This window comes from Zalophus californianus, chromosome 11 (genome assembly GCF_009762305.2).
Source record: "Zalophus californianus isolate mZalCal1 chromosome 11, mZalCal1.pri.v2, whole genome shotgun sequence".
Lineage (NCBI taxonomy): Eukaryota > Metazoa > Chordata > Mammalia > Carnivora > Otariidae > Zalophus > Zalophus californianus.
In genome coordinates this window covers 20,418,840-20,439,684 of record NC_045605.1, presented here as the reverse complement: position 1 = coordinate 20,439,684, position 20,845 = coordinate 20,418,840, and the positions used below count along the sequence as shown (strand labels likewise).

General features: G+C 41.4%; 1 protein-coding gene across 6 annotated transcripts in view; it reads left to right on the top strand.

The window, feature by feature from the left end:
- SIAE (sialic acid acetylesterase) overlaps positions 1–20,845 on the top strand; it is a 40,324-nt gene that overhangs the window by 5,432 nt on the left and 14,047 nt on the right. For 5 of the 6 annotated variants that reach the window (XR_003517297.2, XM_027578343.1, XM_027578340.2 and 2 more), the window contains exons 3-5: positions 6,476–6,651; positions 15,961–16,099; positions 19,812–19,989. Coding sequence is in view for 5 of the 6 variants with exons in the window: in XM_027578343.1 (XP_027434144.1) it covers positions 6,476–6,651; positions 15,961–16,099; positions 19,812–19,989 (493 nt within the window). In the remaining variant the exon portion in view is untranslated. The remainder of the gene's footprint in view (positions 1–6,475; positions 6,652–15,960; positions 16,100–19,811; positions 19,990–20,845) is intronic. The other variant, XM_027578342.1, reaches the window with a different exon arrangement.

The window sequence follows — 20,845 nt, the reverse complement described above, 5'->3', positions numbered from 1 at the left end:
CCTGACCCGAGATAGTGGCCGCAAGGATGTTCAAGAAGGTGAGAATCAGAAGCCTCCCTGGGCAGACAGGTCCTACAAAGGATTCTCTGTCTAGAAGAGATAAAGCTATGTAAGATAGCATGGGAGGAGCATAGCTGGAAGTTACTAGACGCAGGAGGCCACAGGCAGGGCTGGGTCAAGTGGAGACTGGATCAGATCTCGGTTAGAGGTAGCGATATAGCAACGGAGTGTTGAAGGTGAGAGACAGACGGGTAAGGAGGCTACTCTGGGAGGGCGGTGGGGTGAATGTGGGAGTTGGTGGTTTGAGCAGTGGCTTGAATATATATGTGACCGGGAAGCTTGTGGAAATTCTTTTGGCCCTTGAAAACAAAGATTGCCTAATCAGTTCTGTCAATATCCAGTTGAGAGTGATCCAAACCCTGGTGCAGGCTCTTTGTAATTCATTTCCATTCAACAGACATTTTTAACTACTGTGTACCAGCCATAGATGCAAGGTGAGTGCTTCTAGTTCTTGGATTTTAACACTTTTTGAGGTAAGAATGTTATTGGGTGAGTCTAAAAGAGTTAAAAGGGAAGCTTAAGCTGATTGAGAAGTTGTTCTCTGTCAGATTTAAATGCTGCTGGTGACCTGTAGGATAAAATGAAAACGAGTTCAATTCAACAGATGAGCAGTGCTTTCTTTTTGTGTTGTGTCTATCTCAGAAATTAACAGCACAGAGCGTAAATACTGGTGATCTCAGTAAATAATGTCGATTTAGAAGTCCAAAGAACCACTGTGGTTTAAATACAATAAATAGGATTTCCTTGGTGCCAACAATTAACATACCAATACATATTTAGGAGACAGAGACTACATCGTTAGTACTGTAATGGTAGATACAGAAGATGTGTGTGTCTATGCATATATGTACATATGTACATATGTATGTGTGTGTACATATATGTACTTTATTTACTAGGCTCTCCACATTTGCTTGGTACAAAAGAAAGGTATTTATTTTATGTAGATCCATAAACCTACTTATAGGAGCATCTTGCTCTGTACTGCCCATATATATAGCATTTCAGATTTTTTTAAATGTTCTTATGCATTATTTTTAGTTTTTTTCTCCCTTCATGGCTTTTGTAGGACCAATATTTGGAACGGCCAGAGATGAGGCAGGAGGATAGGTAGGGACGACAAGGTGTAACGGTAATGATTAGGGGCTGGGCCTTTCTTTTCCTTCGTGGTGGTAGTGAACTTGCTCACTTGTCTTGAGTTCAATCCTATAAACATCAACTGAGGGCTTATTGTGTATAAAACCCTGAAGCCCTAGAAAATACAAAGAAGAATACAAATTGTGCCCATCCTCCAGGAACTCACTCTCTCATGCTGTCCTTTCACATTTGGTACTTTTGGTTTAAGTAATGCTTCTGTTGCTTTACTGCAAAGTGATGTGTCATTTGAAGTTAAAGTATCCAGCAGCAACTTAAGGGAACCAAGTGATTCATGGACTGTTGATGGTAATTGCACAGGAAAAAGGATGTTGTTATTGGTAGCAGTGGGGGTAGATCTATTTATTAGGCTCTCCACATTTGCTAGGTAGAGAAGAAAGGTATTTATTTTATATAGATCTATAAACCTACCGATAGAGGCGTCTTGCTCCATTCTGCACCTGAAGCAAAATGGATAAAGTATTATTTGGAGTAAAGGAGGTAGACACGTAGGAAATTTTATAGGGCAGCAAAGAAAATGTTTCTCAAAGGAAATACTACAGGGTATATTGGAGGGTTGATTTCTATCTAAATTTTGATGAGGACTCTGGGATTTTCAGCTAGACTACCTCAATTTGTCACTCTGTCTCTGTTAATATTTAACTTATTACCTATAATCAGTCCCCTGGGTGCCCATAACAAAATGGAATTAACAGCATGAAGGTTCTTGTCCAGCAGACTGACACTCAAGCTTTGGGAAAATTAGAACTTGAGGGATGGTTGGGAATATGGGTCAGGTACTGGGCCTATTCAAAACATATTGTCAAATGATGCATGATGATTCTTTCAGACACAAGGAATAAAATAGGGGAGGATAAGGTATATCCTCTCACTCTGATACACGTGGGGGACGCATGGAGGGTGGTAAAATGAGGGTGCTTCTGGATTTGTCGTCATGACTGAGGTAAGTAGAGATATTTTCTCTAACTTAGAAAATTCCAAAAAGCTTAAACCCCTTAGAGAAGCAAAAACCTCCTGGTTGCAGTGTTAGCATGCATACTCCTTTTCTATGCTACATAATAAATTACCACAAACTTAGGTGCTTACAAGAACACATTTTTGTCATGACACAGTTTCTAGAGATCTGAAGCCTGGGCGGGCCATCACTCAGTTGGGTTCTCTGCTCAGGGTCTCACAAGACTGAAATCAAGTGTTGGCTGGGCTGTGTTCTCATCTGGAAGCTTGACTAGGGAATTATCCATCTCAGGCTCCTGTAGGTTGCAGGCAGATTCATTTCCTTATGCCTATAGCATTTGTGGAAGCATCTCTGCTGCTTCAAATCTCCGACCTTGAGACCTTTGTTTTAAAGGGCTCATCTTATTAGGGTCGGGCCTACCCAAGGAAATCTCCCTTTTTATTAACTCAGAGTCAACTGATTAGGAACTTTAATTCCATCTGCAAAACTCCTTTATCTTTTCCATATAATGTAACCTAATCATCACAAGAATGACATCTCCTGAAATGGCATCTCCATGCCATTTTCTGTTGGTTGGAAGCAAATCACAGATTCTGCCTGCATTTGAGGGGAAGGGGATTATATAAGGGTGTGACTTATGGGGGGGTCACCTTAGGGTGTATCTGCCATAGATTCTATCATTTAAACAACTTGCATAAACAGTTTTATCACTAGAAAAATATTCAAGATTTCTTTTTTCTTTTTACATTCATATTTGGTAGCGGTGGAGATGAACTTTATACAGAATAAATGCAGGTTGTCAAGGGGAAGTTTGGGCACTAAGCCCTCCCAGTCACTTCCACAAATCATTGAACTGATTTGCAGCTGGTGAAGTGCCAGGGTTTTGTGAGGGAAGAAGCAAACAGGGCTGCTTCTTTCATCTCTAGGCTTTTCCTTTTGGGAAGGGAAAGGTCATGGATAATTTTCCTTTTTCTCTTGGCATGTGAGATTTGGCACAATAACCTGAAAAATAATTAACATCTGATGTGAATAGCAAAAAGGAAAAAAAGCATGAAAGCACTTTATGACTAATCATGTTTTTAGACAAATTCCTTTAATTTTTTTTCCCTTTGATGATTTGTTCTTCTGATTTTTGAGGTGGGGGTTGGTCAGGGAGATGGAGAGAAAAAAATGAAGAGAGTTCTTTCTTTTTTTTTTTTTTTTAAAGATTTTATTTATTTGACAGAGAGAGCCAGAGAGGGAACACAAGCAGGGGGAGCAGGAGAGGGAGAAGCAGGCTTCCCACTGAGCAGGGAGCCTGAAATGGGGCTGGATCTCAGGACCCTGGGATCATGACCTGAGCCAAAGGCAGACACTTAATGACTGAGCCTCCCAGGCGCCCCTGAAGAGAGTTCTTTACTTAAGCTCTTGGCCGGACTATGAAGAGAAGAGGGACAGGAAGAAATAGGCCACCAGATACACTCACCGTTGGACATGGAAACATAAGTCCCTAATCAGGTTGCGTGGCTTTCTTGTTGGTGTAACTCAGGGCTGGGGTTTACTCTCTGCGGTTTACTTGATGGAGTGCCTGGCACATGGTAAGCATTCTAAGACATTCTGTAATGAAGGAAGGACATGAATCTTCCCCAATGGGAGAAGAAAGAATGTGAGGAAGCAGAGATACGAATGCAACAAAAATGAGAATTTACAGAAACCTGGGCCTGGATTGGTAAGATAGGCAGTAAGATGACAGGTGATGAGGGCCCAGAAGAAGGAACCAGAGCAGCTGTTGCTCAGAAAGCCCGTCATTTTCAGCAGAGAGCCAGCTGGATGGTGAACTTCCAACTCTTGGTAGTCAATGACTCAGTTTTATTATTTGGATTCAACCTAATGGACTTGGTGGGTCAACACAGTTTCTAAAAACTGTAAGTGGATTTCATCATCCTGTGGTGAGCTCCACTTTATCCAGTCCTGAACTGCCAGCCAAGGACCAATCAGTTCTCCTTGGGAAACAGGGTGACTTTTGCCTTTGCCGTCCCACCCTTGCCTTTAGTCTAAGAAGCAGCCTTCACGGGGGTTGCTCTCCTTTGTATATGCTTGACTGGGGAGGGAATCCTCATTGTTTTAACTGAATTGTTTCTGAGTTAGTTTGAGCCCTAGTCAGCTCTCTGCAGTGGGTCTGGTTTCCCCTGCATTCCTGGGCAGGTAACTTCACTTAACCCTCATTATTGTGTCAGAGTTTATTTTTCTTTTATCAAGTGGGAGAGGAAAACTGCTTGAAACTAAGAGAAGTTGAGGAGTAGGGCAGAGGAAGTTCTCCAAGGTCTTTGAGGGAGTTGAGAGTTTTCCTCAGGAGAGTAGTTCTTGGGACCAAGGCTCAGGTCTAGATCCCTAGTCCTCTTCAGACTATTCAGGTGCTAGGAGCTTATCCTCCTGCTGTAGTAGGATGGTGTTGCCATCTCTTGTCCAAATGTCTCACCTTCCACTTATTTGTCTTTTTGTTGCCGGGCAGCAAAACGTTTCAGAAGTGCTGGTGAAGGCCATTTTCTTCACCAGCCATATTGCATGATTGAGGCTAAGTGTAAAATCCAATAAACAACAGCGAGTAGGAATAGATTGTATAGTAGTAGAAAGCTAAAAAAAAAAGTTCTGCCTAAGTTTTTTGACCTCCTCATCAAGAGATGAGTAATGTTGGTGGCAGAAGGACAGAGCTTTAGGAAGATATGTCCATGCAAGAAGCCTGGGAAGACCTTGGCAAGACTGTAGTTGGGACAGATTGGAGTGTCTGTCTGCTCAGAAGCGTGAGCCATATGGTGCATATCACACCTGTGCGACACAATCTGCACTAGCTGCCCACTGTTTCCAAAACAGTGATTTTTCCGCTTTAGGTGAATTATGCATTTAATATGTTGATGTCTGGCTATTGGTGGTATAAAAACACTAGTGACCGTTTGGACCTGGCTTTAATTGACCTCTAAGGGAGGGGAGTAGCAATCTCAGTCGGTTGTACTTAGGAGAGGAGCAAGCATGTACCCTTTTGCTGATGCCTTGAGGCTTTTGGACATTTTTCCCCAAGACGGAGCAACCCTGTATGCTTTGAGCTTTTACTAATCTCCTGTCGCGCATCTGGACCTCTCATGCTCCTGCTTAGCTTTTGCTGATTGGAGAGAACTTAGTACAGTGTCTAGCACATAGTAGGCACTTGGATAGTATTTTTATCATTATTATTTTTTTACCGGTTGCTGTGATAACTTCAGGGTGCTCCATTTCCAGTTCTTACCATTCTTTCCCATTGAATTAACATTAATCTGATGGGCACAAATTAGAAAATACTTTGTATTCTTTGGCATTGTGCCAAGAATATTTATTCTAAAATGATCATTTCTCTATTTTCTTTATTTTTTTTTCACTCTCATTTCTTCAACTTTATTCATGTCGTTTGGTTCTCTGAGGCATAATTTTGCCATTTTGAAGATATTTTCCCTAAGTTTCTGAGTATGATGTTGGCATTGGTGGTGGTATGAGTGGGTGAGAGGTAGGAAGGTGGTAGGGGGGTGGTTCCTAAGGAATATGCTATGAATTTCTGAAATAGGGTCTTGGATAGCTTTTTCATCTCCCTAATTGAGTCCGAAAACCTTGAGTCTGGTAAATAACTCTGAAAATAATTAATTGGGGACATCTAAATATCTTCTTCAGAGAGATTAATTTGTATGCTCCTGCTGCCTCTTTATATGTCACTTTCTCTGCTCACCTGTGAGTCTGGAGAACCCAGACCCAAAGGTAGCATTAATTTTTGGAAGCGACATGGGGAGTGGGTGGGGGATTGATGACAAGGATGACACCATCAAGTAAGGGGAAAGTTCCAGATTGTAAATGATTTTCTCTAACCTGTGTTCACATTTGATTATATAATTACAGATTAGTTTGGGGGCACTGTGTAAATCTATTAGATTATCATTCTGTTAATATTGACAGTTGGATAGTATAATAAGAATTTCTATTTTATTTTTTAATTAAACTCCCTGAATTTTAATCTCAGTATATTTTTGTCTGTTCTCATTTAGGATGATAACTGGGTGATTTATTTTTCCTGTAAATGCTTCAGTTACAAGGAAGGAGGGACTGGTACAGATTAAGGATAGAAATTCTTCTGCTTTTTTTTATCTCTATTTGCTTGTGTGAAATTTGGCCAATCTTCGTATCTTTGCATTTAGTTAATCACAATGGCTGGGTTTAGCCACAAATGAGTATGATGCATGGCAGGATTGTGCTTTAATTTCATTTTAATTGATTGATTAATTCCTTGGAGCCTCTTAATGATTTCAGCACGCTCTCACAGCTGGATGGTGGTACTGGATCCTATGAAGCCTGGTGGACCTTACAACGTGATGGCACAGCAGACTTTCAGGAGAAAGAACATCACCCTGAGAGTTCATGATGTCTTATTTGGAGATGTCTGGCTTTGCAGTGGGCAAAGTAACATGCAGATGACGGTTTCCCAGGTAATTTGTAGAGGCTCAGTGTTAATAAATAATGTTGATGATGATGAAGAAGAAGAAAAAGAAGAAGAAAGAAGGGGGCAAGAAGGAGGTAGAAACCTTCTTTTTTACCAGGGGCCAAGATCTGTGCCAAGTGTTTGGCATGTAATAATTAATTTGACTTAACAACTTTATGAGATGAGTACCATTCATCTCACAGATGAGGACACTGGCCCACGGAGGTTAAATTACCTGCTTAAGGTCACACAGTTAATAGAGGATCCAGGTAATGTGACTCCAGAGCCTGCTTTCTTAATCATGCCTAGTGCACTGTAAGGGTGCGGGGCACTCTTTCCTCCCCTTCCTGAGCTAAAGGCAGAAGCTGGAGTACCTGATGGTCAGGCAGATTTCATATCAAATTGAAGACAAAGTAGATTACTCTTCTTTATGATAGGTTTTAGAAGATGAGCTTCTGGAGAGAGCCTAGGAAATCAAAACAATTAGATTTTGTTTTAAGCTCTGCATCTGATAGAATACATGTCTTTTGTTGTCATGGAGATTTAACAGATTTTTGAGACTGAATGTTGGCTTTGCCTTTTACCAGTTGTATGACTTGGAGTAAATCACTGTATTTCTGAGACTTTGTTTTCAAAACATGCTTTTTAAAACAATCGTGGTTAAAATGAATATAACATCATATTTATCATTTTAACCATTGCTAAGTGTACAGCTCAGTGGCATTAAATATATTCACAGTCCTGTGTATACCTGTCACCAGTATCTATACTCAAAATTTTTTCATCATCCCCAACATACACTCTGTGCCCATTAAACAAGAACTCCTCCTTTTCTTCCGCTTCTAGCCCCTGGTAACCTCTGTTCTGCTTTCTCTCTATGAATTTGCCTATTCTTGTACCTCATTTTTCAGTGTACAAGTCTCTTACCTCCCTGGTTAGATTTATTCCTAAGTATTCAATTCTTTTATTTATTTATCTATCTATTTATCTATCTATCTATCTATCTATCTATCTATCTATGTATCTATGTATCTGTGTAGAAATCATCTTTCTTTTTTTTTTTTAGATGCTATGGTAAATGGAATCATGCAATCTTTGTCCTTCTGTGTCTGACTTATTTTACTAAGTATAATGTTTTCAAGTCTATCCATGTTGTAGCATATATCGAAATTTTGTCTCTTTTTATGCCACGTTTTGTTTATCCATTCTTCTGTTGATGGACGCTTGGGGAGTTTCTGTCTTTTGGCTCTTGTGAATGATGCTGCTATGAATATCGTTCTACAGATATCTGTTCCAGTCCCTGCTTTCAGTTCTTTTGGATATATACCTATGAGTGAAATTGCTGGATCATCTGTTAGTTCTATGTTTAACTTTTGAGGAACCACCAAACCATTTTTCCATAGTGCCTGTACTATTTTATGTTCCTACCAGCAGTCTGCAAAGGTTTCAATTTCTTTAACACGTGTTACTTTCCAGTTTTTTTTTTTTTTAGATTTTATTCATTTATTTGGCAGAGAGAGAGAGAAAGCACAAGCAGGGGGAGCGGCAGGCAGAGGCAGAGGGAGAAGCAGGCTCCCTGCTGAGCAGGGAGTCCGACGCAGGGCTGAATCCCAGGACCCTGGGATCATGACCTGAGCTGAAGGCAGATGCTTAACTGACTGAGACACCCAGGCACCCCTTTTCCAGTTTTTTTTTAATTAAAAAAAATTTTTTTATTATAGCCTCAGTAGTTATGAACTGGTATTTCATTGTGGTTTATTTGCATTTCCTTAATGATTAATGATGTTGAGTGTTATTTCATGTACTTATTGACCATTTATATATCTTCTTTGGAGAAATGTCTGCTTGAGTTCTTTTCCCATTTTTCAATTGGGTTGTTTGTTGTTGAATTGTAGGAATTATTTATATATTCTAGATATTAATCACTTTTCAGATATTTGATTTGCAAATATTTTCCCATTCTGTAGGTTGTCATTTCACTTTCTTGAGCGTGTCCTTTGAGACACAAAAGTCCTTAATTTTGGTGAAGTCTAGTTTATTAATTAGTTATTATTATAGTTTATAATAGTTTATTTATTAATTTTTTGTCATCTGTGCATGAAATTGTTGCCAAATCCAATGTCACGAAGGTTTGCCCCAATGTTGTCTTCTAAGAATTTATAGTTTTAGGTCTTTGATCCATTTTTTTGAGTCAATTTTTATATATGGTATAAGGTGAAAGTCTAACTTCATTCTTTTGCAAGTGGATATCCGGTTCTCCCAGCATCATTTGTTGCTTTCCCCGTTGAACTCTTGGAATTCCAACTGACCATGTATGTGAGGGTTTGTTTCTGGGCTGCTTCTTCTATTCCATTGATCTGTATGTCTCTGCTTATGCCAGTACCATACTGTTTTAGTTACTATAGCTTTGTAGAAGGTTTCAAAGTTGGGAAGTATAAGTCTTCCAACTTTATTCTCCTTTTTCCCGATTATTTTGGCTATTCAGGGTCCCTTGCAATTCCATATGAATGTGAGGATATATTCTTCCATTTCTGCAAAAAAGGCTGTTGGAATTTTGATAGATACTGTGTTGAATCTGTAGATTGCTTTGGGTGATATTGATAGTTTAATGGTATTAAGCCTTCCTAATATGAAGGGATGTTTTCCCATTAATTTAATCTTTAAATTTTTTCATCATTGTTTTACAGTTTTCAGTATATACATCTTACCCCCTTTGCTAGAGTTAGTCCTAAGTATTTAATTCTTTTTGATACAATTATAAATGAAATTTCTTTCTTAATTTCCTCATAAGACTGCTCATAGCTGGTGTATAGAAACAAGGGATTTTTGCATGTTGGTCTTGTACCCTGAAACTGCTGAATTAGTTTATTAGTTCTGGTAGCTTTCTTGTGGATTTTTTTAGGTTTTCTAATATAGGGGCATATCTTCTGTGGATAGAGATAGTTTTACCTATTTGGATACCTTTTATTTCTTTTTACTTGTCTAATAGCTCTGGCTAGAACTTCTAGTTACAATATTGAATAGTAGTGGTGAAAACAGATATCCTTGTCTCGTCCTGGTTTTAGGGGGAAAGCTTTCACTCTTTCACGACTGAGTGTGATGTTACTTATGGGTTTTTCATAAATGCCTTTTATCATATTGAGGAATTTTCCCTCTATTCCTAGCTCTCTGGAAGTTTTTTTTTTAAATCATGAAAGTATGTTGAATTTTGTTAAATGTCTGAGACTTAGTTTTCATGACTATACTACAATAGTGATTATATCTGACCTAATTTACAAAGATTGAATTACTGTGTTTCTAAAAGGTCTTTATAAATTGAAAACTGCTGTCTAAAAATAAGATGTCACTATTTTTTTTTAACTTTTTATTATAAAAAATTTCAAGCACACACAAAAGTTAAGAGACTTATACCCTTGGGGCGCCTGGGTGGCTCAGTCGTTAAGGATCTGCCTTCGGCTCAGGTCATGATCCCAGGGTCCTGGGATCGAGCCCTGCATCGGGCTCCCTGCTCAGCAGGAAGCCTGCTTCTCCCTCTCCCACTCCCAATGCTTGTGTTCCCTCTCTCGCTGTCTCTCTCTCTCTGTCAAATAAATAAATAAAATAAAAAAAGACTTATACACACCTATACACCCATCGCTTAGATTGACAGTTGTTAATATTTTGCCATATTTGGTTTGTCTATTTATGTGTGTGTGTGTGTGTGAACTATCTCAAAGTAAGCTATAGACATCTTGGTACTTCAATTAGGCGTCATATATATTTATATATCAAATTAATAGGTTTAGATATGTTTGTTCTTTACACAGAAAGGGGAAATAATAGGCCAGTGATGACTTTTTTTGCTCAACTTTTTCTTCTGTTGGCATCAGTTCTTCTTTCTCTGTTTCAGTCATGGTCTTCGAAGACTAACTGTTCTTAAATTGTGAGACCTCGCATTTTTTCTCCTCCCTTATTATAACTATATAGAGGCTTCACTAGCTATTTACCCCGCTAGAATGTTGGGTGGAAGAGCACTGTGTAGGCTTCCAAGGAGGGATGGGGCACATAGAGTATGTGGAGAATCAAGTGGGACAGAACAAGGGAATACTGACTTGCCAATGTGTTGGTCAGTGATGAAATTCACTTTGAAGCGTTCCTGTCTTCATTGCTATTAGCGAATAGGGCCCCTCTGATAGACTATGAGTGAGGTCTCTTAAGTAAAGCTGGATAAAAAGGACACTGGAAAAAGTTGCCAAGGAAAACACGCCTCTTACTTTGGTGTTCTAGGAAGGTAGCAGCGGTAGCACAAAGCCTTGGTGCTATATGTCTTCAGCACTCAGCTTTCTTTTTAAAATCAGCTCTACTTTCCAAATTAAACCCCAAAACTGTCTAGAATGAAGAGGTTGGATTTCTGGATAGGGTGTGATGGGGTTAGTGCTTTGGGCCTCAGAATTGTCCTTGCTTCGTTTGTTTGCTGGAAGCAATCTGATTTAAAAATAAAAGTAAGGGAGACTGTTGTGGTTTCATTTAAATTGAAATCAGGGCTGGACAGTGTATTAGCAAGTTCATAGACATATTGAAACTATATCCACTTAAAATATTGCTGAAAGAGGAGTAAAGATTTTGTGTGCAGTATCAGAACTTCTGAGAAATTAGTCTGACTTAAGTTCTTTGACACATGTGAAACTGGGATTGATTTTCTTTGCTTATCTGTACGTCCTTACTTTTTCTATAATGAGCATGAAATAACTATAATTTTTTATTTTATTTTAGTTTTTAAAGATTTTATTTATTTATTTGACGGAGACAGAGACAGCGAGAGCAGGAACACAAGCAGGGGGAATGGGAGAGGGAGAAGCAGGCTTCCCGCTGAGTAGGGAGCCTGATGCGGGGCTTGATCCCAGGACCCTGGGATCATGACCTGAGTCGAAGGCAGACGCTTAATGACTGAGCCACCCAGGCTCCCAATAACTATAATTTTTTAAAAAAAGCTATAAAAACAGGAAACTGATACTGACTTAACTAATCTCTTAAATATTTATCAAAGGCACAGTTTACAATAGTCATGTTATATAGACAGGAATCATAGGAATAAATTCTTTAATTTGCATTATGGATTGGCATAGATATGTTCTGCATACTTTATTTCCTTTAATTGGCTAAGAACTTGAAAACATTATTGTCTTCCCAGCTCTTCCTCTAAAACTTAATTTCTTCTCAAGTTGATTTTTATTTTCCTGCTGTTCACTCATTATTTACTTACCCATTTTTGAGAAATACTTAAATTTGAGATTTAAAAATCTCTATGATGACATTGTGATATCAATTCATTTATCTTAAAAGAAAATTGTAAAATTGAGTCCTTTCGTATACCTTATGATTTCTTGTTTTGCTTCTATTGCTTCTACCCCTGATTGCTTTTTTTCCTTTTTCGTTTGTTGACCAGTTAGTAGATAATGCTACTAAGAAGATCCTACTCTGGACATATCTACTTCATTTTTTTATTAGTTTTATAATTCAGAATCTAAATTCTTGCATTTATGTCTTCATAACCGATATCTTATTTACTCTTGCTTCCTGCCCTGCTTAAATATATGGACAACTTTGAATTTAAATGTTTATTAAGGTGAACTTTAATGGGGCTCCCTTTTAGCACCAGTGAGTGGAAGCAAAATTGAAGTTTTATATCTTGAGAGAAAGCATGGTTTTGTATAGAAGTGGGATTGCTGCTAACTCACTAAGGAAAATAGTACTTTCCTTAATGTTTTAATTGTAGTTCCCTGTTTGCACAGAAAGCCATGGACCAGATGTGTTTGTATCTATACAGTCAGGTTCTCAATAGCTGTCTATGCCAGGGGATCTCATCCCGTTTTCTGTCAAGCTGAATCAGATTTTGATATTGTTAAGGGTGAACACATTCTCTCTGCCTAGAATTTACTCTTACGCATCTTCTGTATTAGACTAAGGCTACAAGCTCTGAGATATAGGATGGAAAAAAGATTCCCTCTGACACAGCTAAGTGTTAATTTAAAAAACTTTTTTTGTTTTAAATCATGCACTTAGTTTGCAAGACAACATTTTAGGTGCTGACAGTATCCAAAGCCTAGTTTTCCAGTCTCCTAACACTCTGCAGAACTTTATTTTTTGATCACAAGGATGCTTTATATGACTTGTCCTTTATCCCTTTTGCTCCTTTTCCTCTAAAGACTCCCAGCAAGACACACAGCACACACATACACACGTACACATATGTACACACATGTACACACACGGTGTCTGTCTCTTCTCCTTGCCCCCCTCCACGTGACTTTTCTGAGGAGGTAAGATTTCTACTATAACCTACCATTCTTCACATTCAAATGAAGGGAATGGCAGATTGTATGCCCATCTTGTTGTTAGGGTAAAGTGGAATTTTAAGATTGAGTGTTATTTATAACGCTGAGTGAGATGTGTATAAATGGAGAAAAGTCTCAATGTTCATCTGTCGCCTTCTAAGGCAGGGTAGGTCTTAAGACTTGGATATTTCTAGTTAGGCTCAGAAGAAGTTGGCCACTGTTAGACAGGAAACCCAGTTTTCAATATCTTGGCAATCCCCACATTCCTACTTTACACGTAGAGAAGTCAAAATCCAGAAGAAAAGGGCTGGTACCATATAACAATAAAAGATTCATGGGAGTTATGATGGCCGGCTTATTTATAGTTATTCCCTCAACTTCAAAACTGTTCTATTATACTGTGGTAGAAGGGACTATAACTTACAGAGTCCAAATTCTTTTAAGTAAAATTCCCCCATTTCCCCTGCACACACACACACACACACACACACACACACACACACACACACACTCTCTCTCTCTCTCTCTCTCTCTCTCTCTCTCTCTCTCTCTCTCTCTCACACACGTGCCTTGCTCCCTCATGCAGACCCCATGCCAAGATTCTCTGAGGAAATAGATTCTTGACGTTTCTTCATTAATTCAAGAATGTGGCATAAAGGTTACAAAATGAACACTGGGGAGCAGCTGCTTTGATGGTGAACTGCGGGTCCCTTGAGAGCCAGTGGTTCTCCCTCTCAGCCTCCGCAGCCTTAATGACTTCAAATACCTTGGTATTCATTTACATCCTCATTTAAATACTTGGTAGAAAAATAATTACACTGAGGTGTTTGATGAGATGAAATTTGATCTTAGCAGATGGAGGAAGCCTTCCCCTTTCATCAGCAGGGAAACCAAGTGTCATTTAAATGAAAATCTTCCTGAAATCTCTTTATTCCTAAATTTGCTGCCAATATCCCTGAGGAAATGCTTCCATCAAGAAGGCTTGGTGATATTGGGAAAGGGTACCAATTTCAGAAGTAATTGTCATCAGGTAGAGCCAGAATTCCCCCCTCCCCACCCACCCCCAGCCCCATTTTTAACACTTGCTGTGGCTTTCGAGTTTTTGGCTTGATATAGTACACAAATGTGAGTTTGAGAATGGAAGTTTTTCCCAGCCAGGGTTGGGGATCCAGTTCCCCAACTTGCTGTAGTGTGGGAGGATGCCGGCCCCCCGACCCTGGCGGCCGTGCGCCGCTCTGCAGGGCTAGCAGCCGTCTACACCACAAGTAGCTGGTTCGCCCCTACCGCCTCCCCACGCCGGCAGCTCACTGCGAGGAGGCACTTGAGTTCGCAGTCAGTGCGGAAGCCGGTGTGGGTGGAGAGGCGAGAGGCAGTTTCACCCCCGTTTCCATGGCAGCAACGTAAGATCCGCGGCGCTGAGAGCAGAGCGGATTTCAAGGGAGGTGACTTTTTACAGGTACTTGCTGCTGAAAAATAGTTTTCCTGCCAGATTAGACTGTGAGCGCTTGAGCCTGTTTGTACTCTTTACTGTTTATTTTACAGTACGCTTGCCAGGCAAGACTGAACAAACAGGTCTGGATTTCCTATGGAATTTTCCCGAGACCGGCTGTCACGTCTGTCCCGCTAGCGGGGAGACCGGTGGCCCTGACCGGCTAGAGCGGCTGTTACGCAGGGGGCACTTCCGGCCGTGGCTTCCCCGGGAGACCCCGAGGCACATTTCGTTTGCGGCTGGCCGTCTTCTTGGCCACAGCAGGCTCCGTGGCCAGTCGGAAGGCGATTGGAGGGGCAGCCCTGTTTCAGCGAAATGCCCCGTGGGGGCAGTCGGCTGCTCGGCGGCGGTTTCTCTCGCACTGGGGGCTGGAGGACCAGCTGTGTTCCCCGTGCTGGGTGGGAGGGAGAGGGGGCCAGCTGCACGCTCTGTGGCCTGCGGCCAGTGGAAAGTCTCCAGCCGCCTGTGCCTCTCGCTGGGGCGGTCCTGTCAGCTGGGGCTCGCGTTCCCTGAGGCCAGTGATCACTGGGCTTCCTGATGCTCCTGCTGGCCCTTTGTTTGGGGAAAACCAGACCAGTCCAGGGGGGAGAGAGAGAAGACAAGAAAAAACAAACACACTACACATGACAAACCAAAACAGTATATTTACAATACGTTCTTTGTAAAAAACAAAAAACAAAAAACCTAACTGGAAAATCAGGATGGAAGGAAATAGCACTTTTGTGCAAGCTCACAGAGGAATGACTAACAACGAAGCTACTCAGTAGAACTCGTTCTCATCCAGAAAAGCTCCAAGCCATTCCTGTCATACTCTTGGCAACTGATGAGGTTTCGTAAAGGCATTTGGGGAAAAAACGATGTCTTTGGAGGGGACACTTTTCTTTGTCTGGTTCCTTGGGACTGCTCTCAGCACTCACGCCGAATGCCACCTTTCAAACTGCCATGCCTCCCATGCTTTTCTTGGGTGATTTGCCAGGATGAGATGAGAATTTAAGCATGTGAGACATTTCAGTATGTTTCAGTACTTCTACAGTCATTTCTCAGGTGTGTTCCTTTTGAAGACACCTCTCTTATGGGCTGTGGATTACACAAAATCTACCTCCTCCTGGCCTTTTGGGTTCCATTTTGAAAAGAATTTAATGCTATGGTTTTATGTTATGAGATACCTTTTCTGAATAAAAGTATTTTAGTTTTAAGGTATTACAGTGGTCTAACTGATAGTTGATCTTCTTGAGCCTAAACCTCATCTAATTCAGACTTACTCTTTGAGATCTCAAATTTCACTGTGTTCTCCTTTCTTTGGGGACATGATTCCTCATGGTTTCAGTTCATCAAGATGCATCAAGGTGACTCAGACCAGCCCATCACTGGTTTTGGTTATTTATTTGATCAGTCTTGGTATATGAAGGCTCAGAAGGAGCTTGGAAGAGTGGCAGTGTTTACTAAGAGGTAGTAGGATGGTTGACCACCCACTAGGTGGGTGTAAGAAATGACATTCCTGTTTCTTTCCTAGGTATTCAATGCCACAAAAGAGCTGGCTAACACCGCGGCCTATCAGTCTGTCCGCATCTTCTCCGTGTCACTCATTCAGGCAGAGCAGGAGCTGGAGGACCTTGCTCAGGTTGACTTGCAGTGGGCTAAGCCCACCTCAGGTAAGGGATCGCTGGAACACGTGCCAGGACCTACATTATGGGTCAGAGCCCTAGGTGGAATCTGTAATCCTGGGTTTGCTTCTGATCTATTTATTATGATTTAACCATCCCTTTACTCATTTCTTGTTGACTTTCCACCTGATTTCTGATGGTAGCCATTTCATGTTTCCTCCCAAGATTCCCCCAGTGACTCTCCCCGCTCTGTTGCTCTGAGCAGATGATGCTTCCTTGAGCTTCGCTGAACACACTGAGGCCCTTCAGCATGAGCTCTGCTGGCATCTCTCCCCACTGCCTCAATGCTCTTCTCCTTTTCTCTCCCTTCCTTTGTTTCTGTGTCTGAACACAACGGACTGGGGTCCTTTCAGGGCTGCCTCTGATGCGGGTGCTCACCCCCTCCATGGTCTTCTTTTACCCCTTGAGCTCTGGTCTTTCATGCCCTTGTCCATTCAGCACAGAATCCTTATTTCCTGCCTATTCTCTGTTAGGCTTTGTGCTGGGCCCCAAAGATACAGCAGTGAGCAGTGCAGACACAGGCCCTGCTCTCAGATTTCGCCTTCCTTTTATTCTGACAAAACAAAGGAAAACCGTACATAATAAACACCCTTCTCATGATGCCTCACCTCTCTCCTTTGCTTTCTTAAGCTTTTCTAGGACATCTTTTTTTCTCATTCTTTTCACTGCCTTTCCATGTGTTCATTCTTTGTAATTTGGCTTCCGCTTCCGCCTCAACAACTCGCTCACCTCAAGGCTACTGCTGTTCTTCCAGTTACGCATTCCAGACACTCTAGCATTTGACACTGCTGACTGCAGCTTTTAGGAACTGCATGTTCCAGGGGCGCCTGGGTGGCTCAGTCAGTTGAACATCCGACTCCTGATTTTGGCTCAGGTCATGATCTCAGGGTCCTGGAATTGAGCCCCTTGTTGAGCTCTGTGCTTAGTGGGGAGTCTGCTTGGGACTCTCCCTCTCCCTTTGCCCCTCCTCCTACTCTCTTGCTCTCTTTTTCTTTCTCTAAAATAAATAAATCTTAAAAAAAAAAAAAAAGAAACTGCACACTCCTCTTCACTTGCATGGTATCCCGTCTCCCTAGTTTTCCTCCTCTGGCTTCTCCGTCTTTCCCTTTGCTTTCTTCTCTCTCTCCCTCCAAATGTGGTCCCTCATGCTTTTTCTCGTCCCTTTTCTTTTTTTGTCATACCTGCTTTACTTTGCTAACCTCTGCTCCCACATTTTCTTTTTTTTTTAAATTCAATTAATTAACATATAGTGTATCATTAGTTGCAGAGGTAGAGTTCAGAGATTCATCAATTGCGCACAACACGCAGTGCTCATGACATCCCGTGCCCTCCTTAGTGTCCATCCCTCAGCCACCCCATCCCCCCTCCCCCCTCCCTTCCAACCACCCTCAGTTTGTTTCCTGTGATTAAGAGTCTCTTATGGTTTGTTTCCCTCTCTGGTTTCCTCTTGTTTTATTTTTCACTCCCTTCCCCTATGCGCCTCTGTTTTGTTTCTTTAATTCCACATATGAGTGAGATCATATGGTAATTGTCTTTCTCTAATTGACTTACTTCACTTAGAATAATACCCTCTAGTTCTGTCTGCATTGTTGCAGATGGCAAGATTTCATTTTTTTTTGATGGCTGAGTAACAGTCCATTGTGTGTGTGTGTGTGTGTGTGTGTGTGTGTGTGTGTGTGTGTGTGTGTGTGTATACACCACACTTCTTTATCCATTCATCAGTCATTGGACATCTGGGCTCTTTCCATTATTTGGCTATTGTGGACATTGCTGCTATAAACATTAGGGTGCAGGTGCCCCTTCAGATCACTACATCTGTATCTTTGGGGTAAATCCCTAGTAGTGCAATTGCTGGGTCATAGGGTAGCTCTATTTTCAACTTTTTGAGGAACCTCCATACTGTTTTCCAGAGTCGCTACATCAGTTTGCATTCCCACCAACAGTGTAGGAGGGTTCCCCTTTCTCTGCATCCTTGTCAACATCTGTCATTTCCTGTGTGCTCCCACATTTTCAAGTGTTAATTCATTCAACAAATATTTGAGAACCTGCTGTGTGCTAAGCACTGTTCTCAGTGCTTCGGGGATGGCAGTGGATAAGACAGGCAAGAACACCTGATCTCATGGAGCTTGCATGCTAGCGTGGGGGATTATAGCAAATGAATAATAAAATCAGTACATTATATACAGTGTCTGATACTACTCAGTATCACACTATCTGAATTCTCCCTATGAGAACTCAGGAACTGAATCGATTTGGGTAAATTTTTGGATAAATCTTTTGGTCTATGAACTTTCCCTATGTGTTATCCAAAACTCAGGAATCAGTTAGATTTGGATAATATATTTTACCTTGCTATCAGCAGACTTTTCACTCTAAACTTGGAGACCAAATACATTTTTGGGTATGAAGGGATAGGGTAGATGGTGAGCAAACTAATGAGACAAAGACACATAAATGAAATACATCAGGGAAGGGGGTGCAGTAGGACTGTTGGGGCTGGGATGGGGTTGTGGTTTCTAGTGGAGAGCAGCCATGGAGGTCCCAACAGAGAAAGGAGAGGCAGTGCAGGTACTGGGGAAGAGCACAGTAGGTCAGGCTGCTCTTACATTCCAAATTTCTGCCACCTCTCCTACTGTTGTCACATCTCTCTGACTGCAGCTGGGAAGGTTCTCTGATACTAAGGACTCATGATTAGATGGGAGCCACCCGGATAATTCAGGGCAGTCTCCCTGTCTCAAGGTCCTCAACCCCAGTCACACCTACAAAGCGCCATAACCACATAAGGTAACACAGCCGCAGACTGCAGGCCTTGGAGTGTGGGCATCTTTGGAGGGTTGTTCTGCCTTCCACACATTCTCGTCCCCAAGCATTTTCAAGTGGCTTTGTGGCTTTCTGCTTTCTTTCTTCCAAGATGTGATTCCTCTCCTGTCTTATCTTCCACTATTCTCCTTTTATGGTCTAGGCTCTAATCAAATCCTTTCAACAGTTTTCCTACTCTGTGTGCCTTTTTACATATTGTTTCTTCTGCCCAGAATACCAGCTCTTCATCCCCCACCTCTCTCCCCCTCCCCCTCATTTACCTTTTCCTTCTCCCTGCCCATCGGTGGATCTGCCTTTATACCAGCTACCCACAGCCACCAGACACCAGCCAATGAACATTTACTGACTCTCTGTTAGGTACTAGACATTGGGGATCCAGAAGGGAAGAAGATAAGGTTCCTGCCTTGGAGAAGCTAATACTCCAAGGGTAAGGGAAACACTATGCATAGAGTATTATGGAAGCACAGGGGAGAGGGGTAGGTCTTATTAGGCTTTTTGTGATGTGCCTTTCATTTGCTCTTCTTTCTCTTGCTGTTGAAACCCCTTAGCACTTGTTTGTACCTCTTGAGGCACTTAACCATATTTTGCTGTATATTTTATTCAGCTGAATGTTTGGCTTATTCTGCAGAATATAAGAGCTATGAGGACAGCCTCCATATCTCTTTGTTTACTGTATCCCAACTATCTAGAAGGGCCTGGCACCTAGAAGGTGCTAGTCAGTTTTATCTCATTCGAAATTGATTGGAATTCCCAGTATTACACTGTCAACTTTTTGAGTGCTGGAAATGTATTGAGTTTGGGTCAAAGTGCCGAGCCAGTGACTTACATGCAGTAGAACTACCGTGTTTCTGACTTCTTTTGTTTAACTTTTCCTCAACAGAGAACTTAGGCCATGGAATTTTCACGTACATGTCAGCAGTGTGCTGGCTCTTTGGGCGTTACCTGTATGACACTCTGCAGTACCCCATCGGGCTGATCTCCTCCTCGTGGGCTGGGACACCCATTGAAGCCTGGTCATCTGGAAGGTCGCTGAGAGCCTGTGGTGTTATGACGCGAGGGTGAGAAAGTATCCTGAAGTCTGGGAGAAGGATCCAGGAAATTTTGTAAGAGAGAAGGATCGTGGTTTTCTCTGGGGAGTCAAATATTTGTTGAATGTCCAAATAGGTATTGAACGTACGTATTATTGCACGAACATGTAACGTGTTATTTTCACTGTCATCAGCACCATGCTCATCTGAGAATATGTCAAGAAGCAATTATGATCCTTTTCCTTAATAATAGTAATAGCTAATACTTACTGAAAGCTTTCTCTATGTTGGATACTGTTGTAATCACTTTATATTTATTAATTCACTTAGTACTCCCAACAACCTCTAGAAGTGTAGATACTATTAACACAAATAATATGTGGATAAAGCTGCTAAGTCTCAGAGTGGTTTAGTAACTCGCTCATGGGTAAACTGGTAAGGGGCAAAGTCTGGCTTCAATGTCTGTGCTCTCAACCACTGTGCTGTATTGCCCATAAGAATAAACAGTCTAACAGGAAGAACAAATATACATGTAATCAAAGAAATTTATTTGATTATGAAATTCTGATTATGAAGGCACAATCAGGAAAAGCTGGATCTGGAAGAATATGTGGAGTGGGGGAGAAAGGAGTAGTTAATAAAATCGTGACACTAATATTAACACAGAGATTAACAGTATGTGAACTGCTTTCACAGACATTGTTTCATTCAATCTGGGAAGGCCCCTGGGGAGAGGATGGACTTGAGCTCTTGGTATAGCTCAGGTAAAGACATGCCTGTAGGGAAGGGGAGATGTTCAGCTTTGGAACTAAGAGAATGGCCTGGGTAGAGTGGGAGGGATGTAAAGCCAGACTTCCCAGATCTCTGGGGACAGGAAGGGACGCCA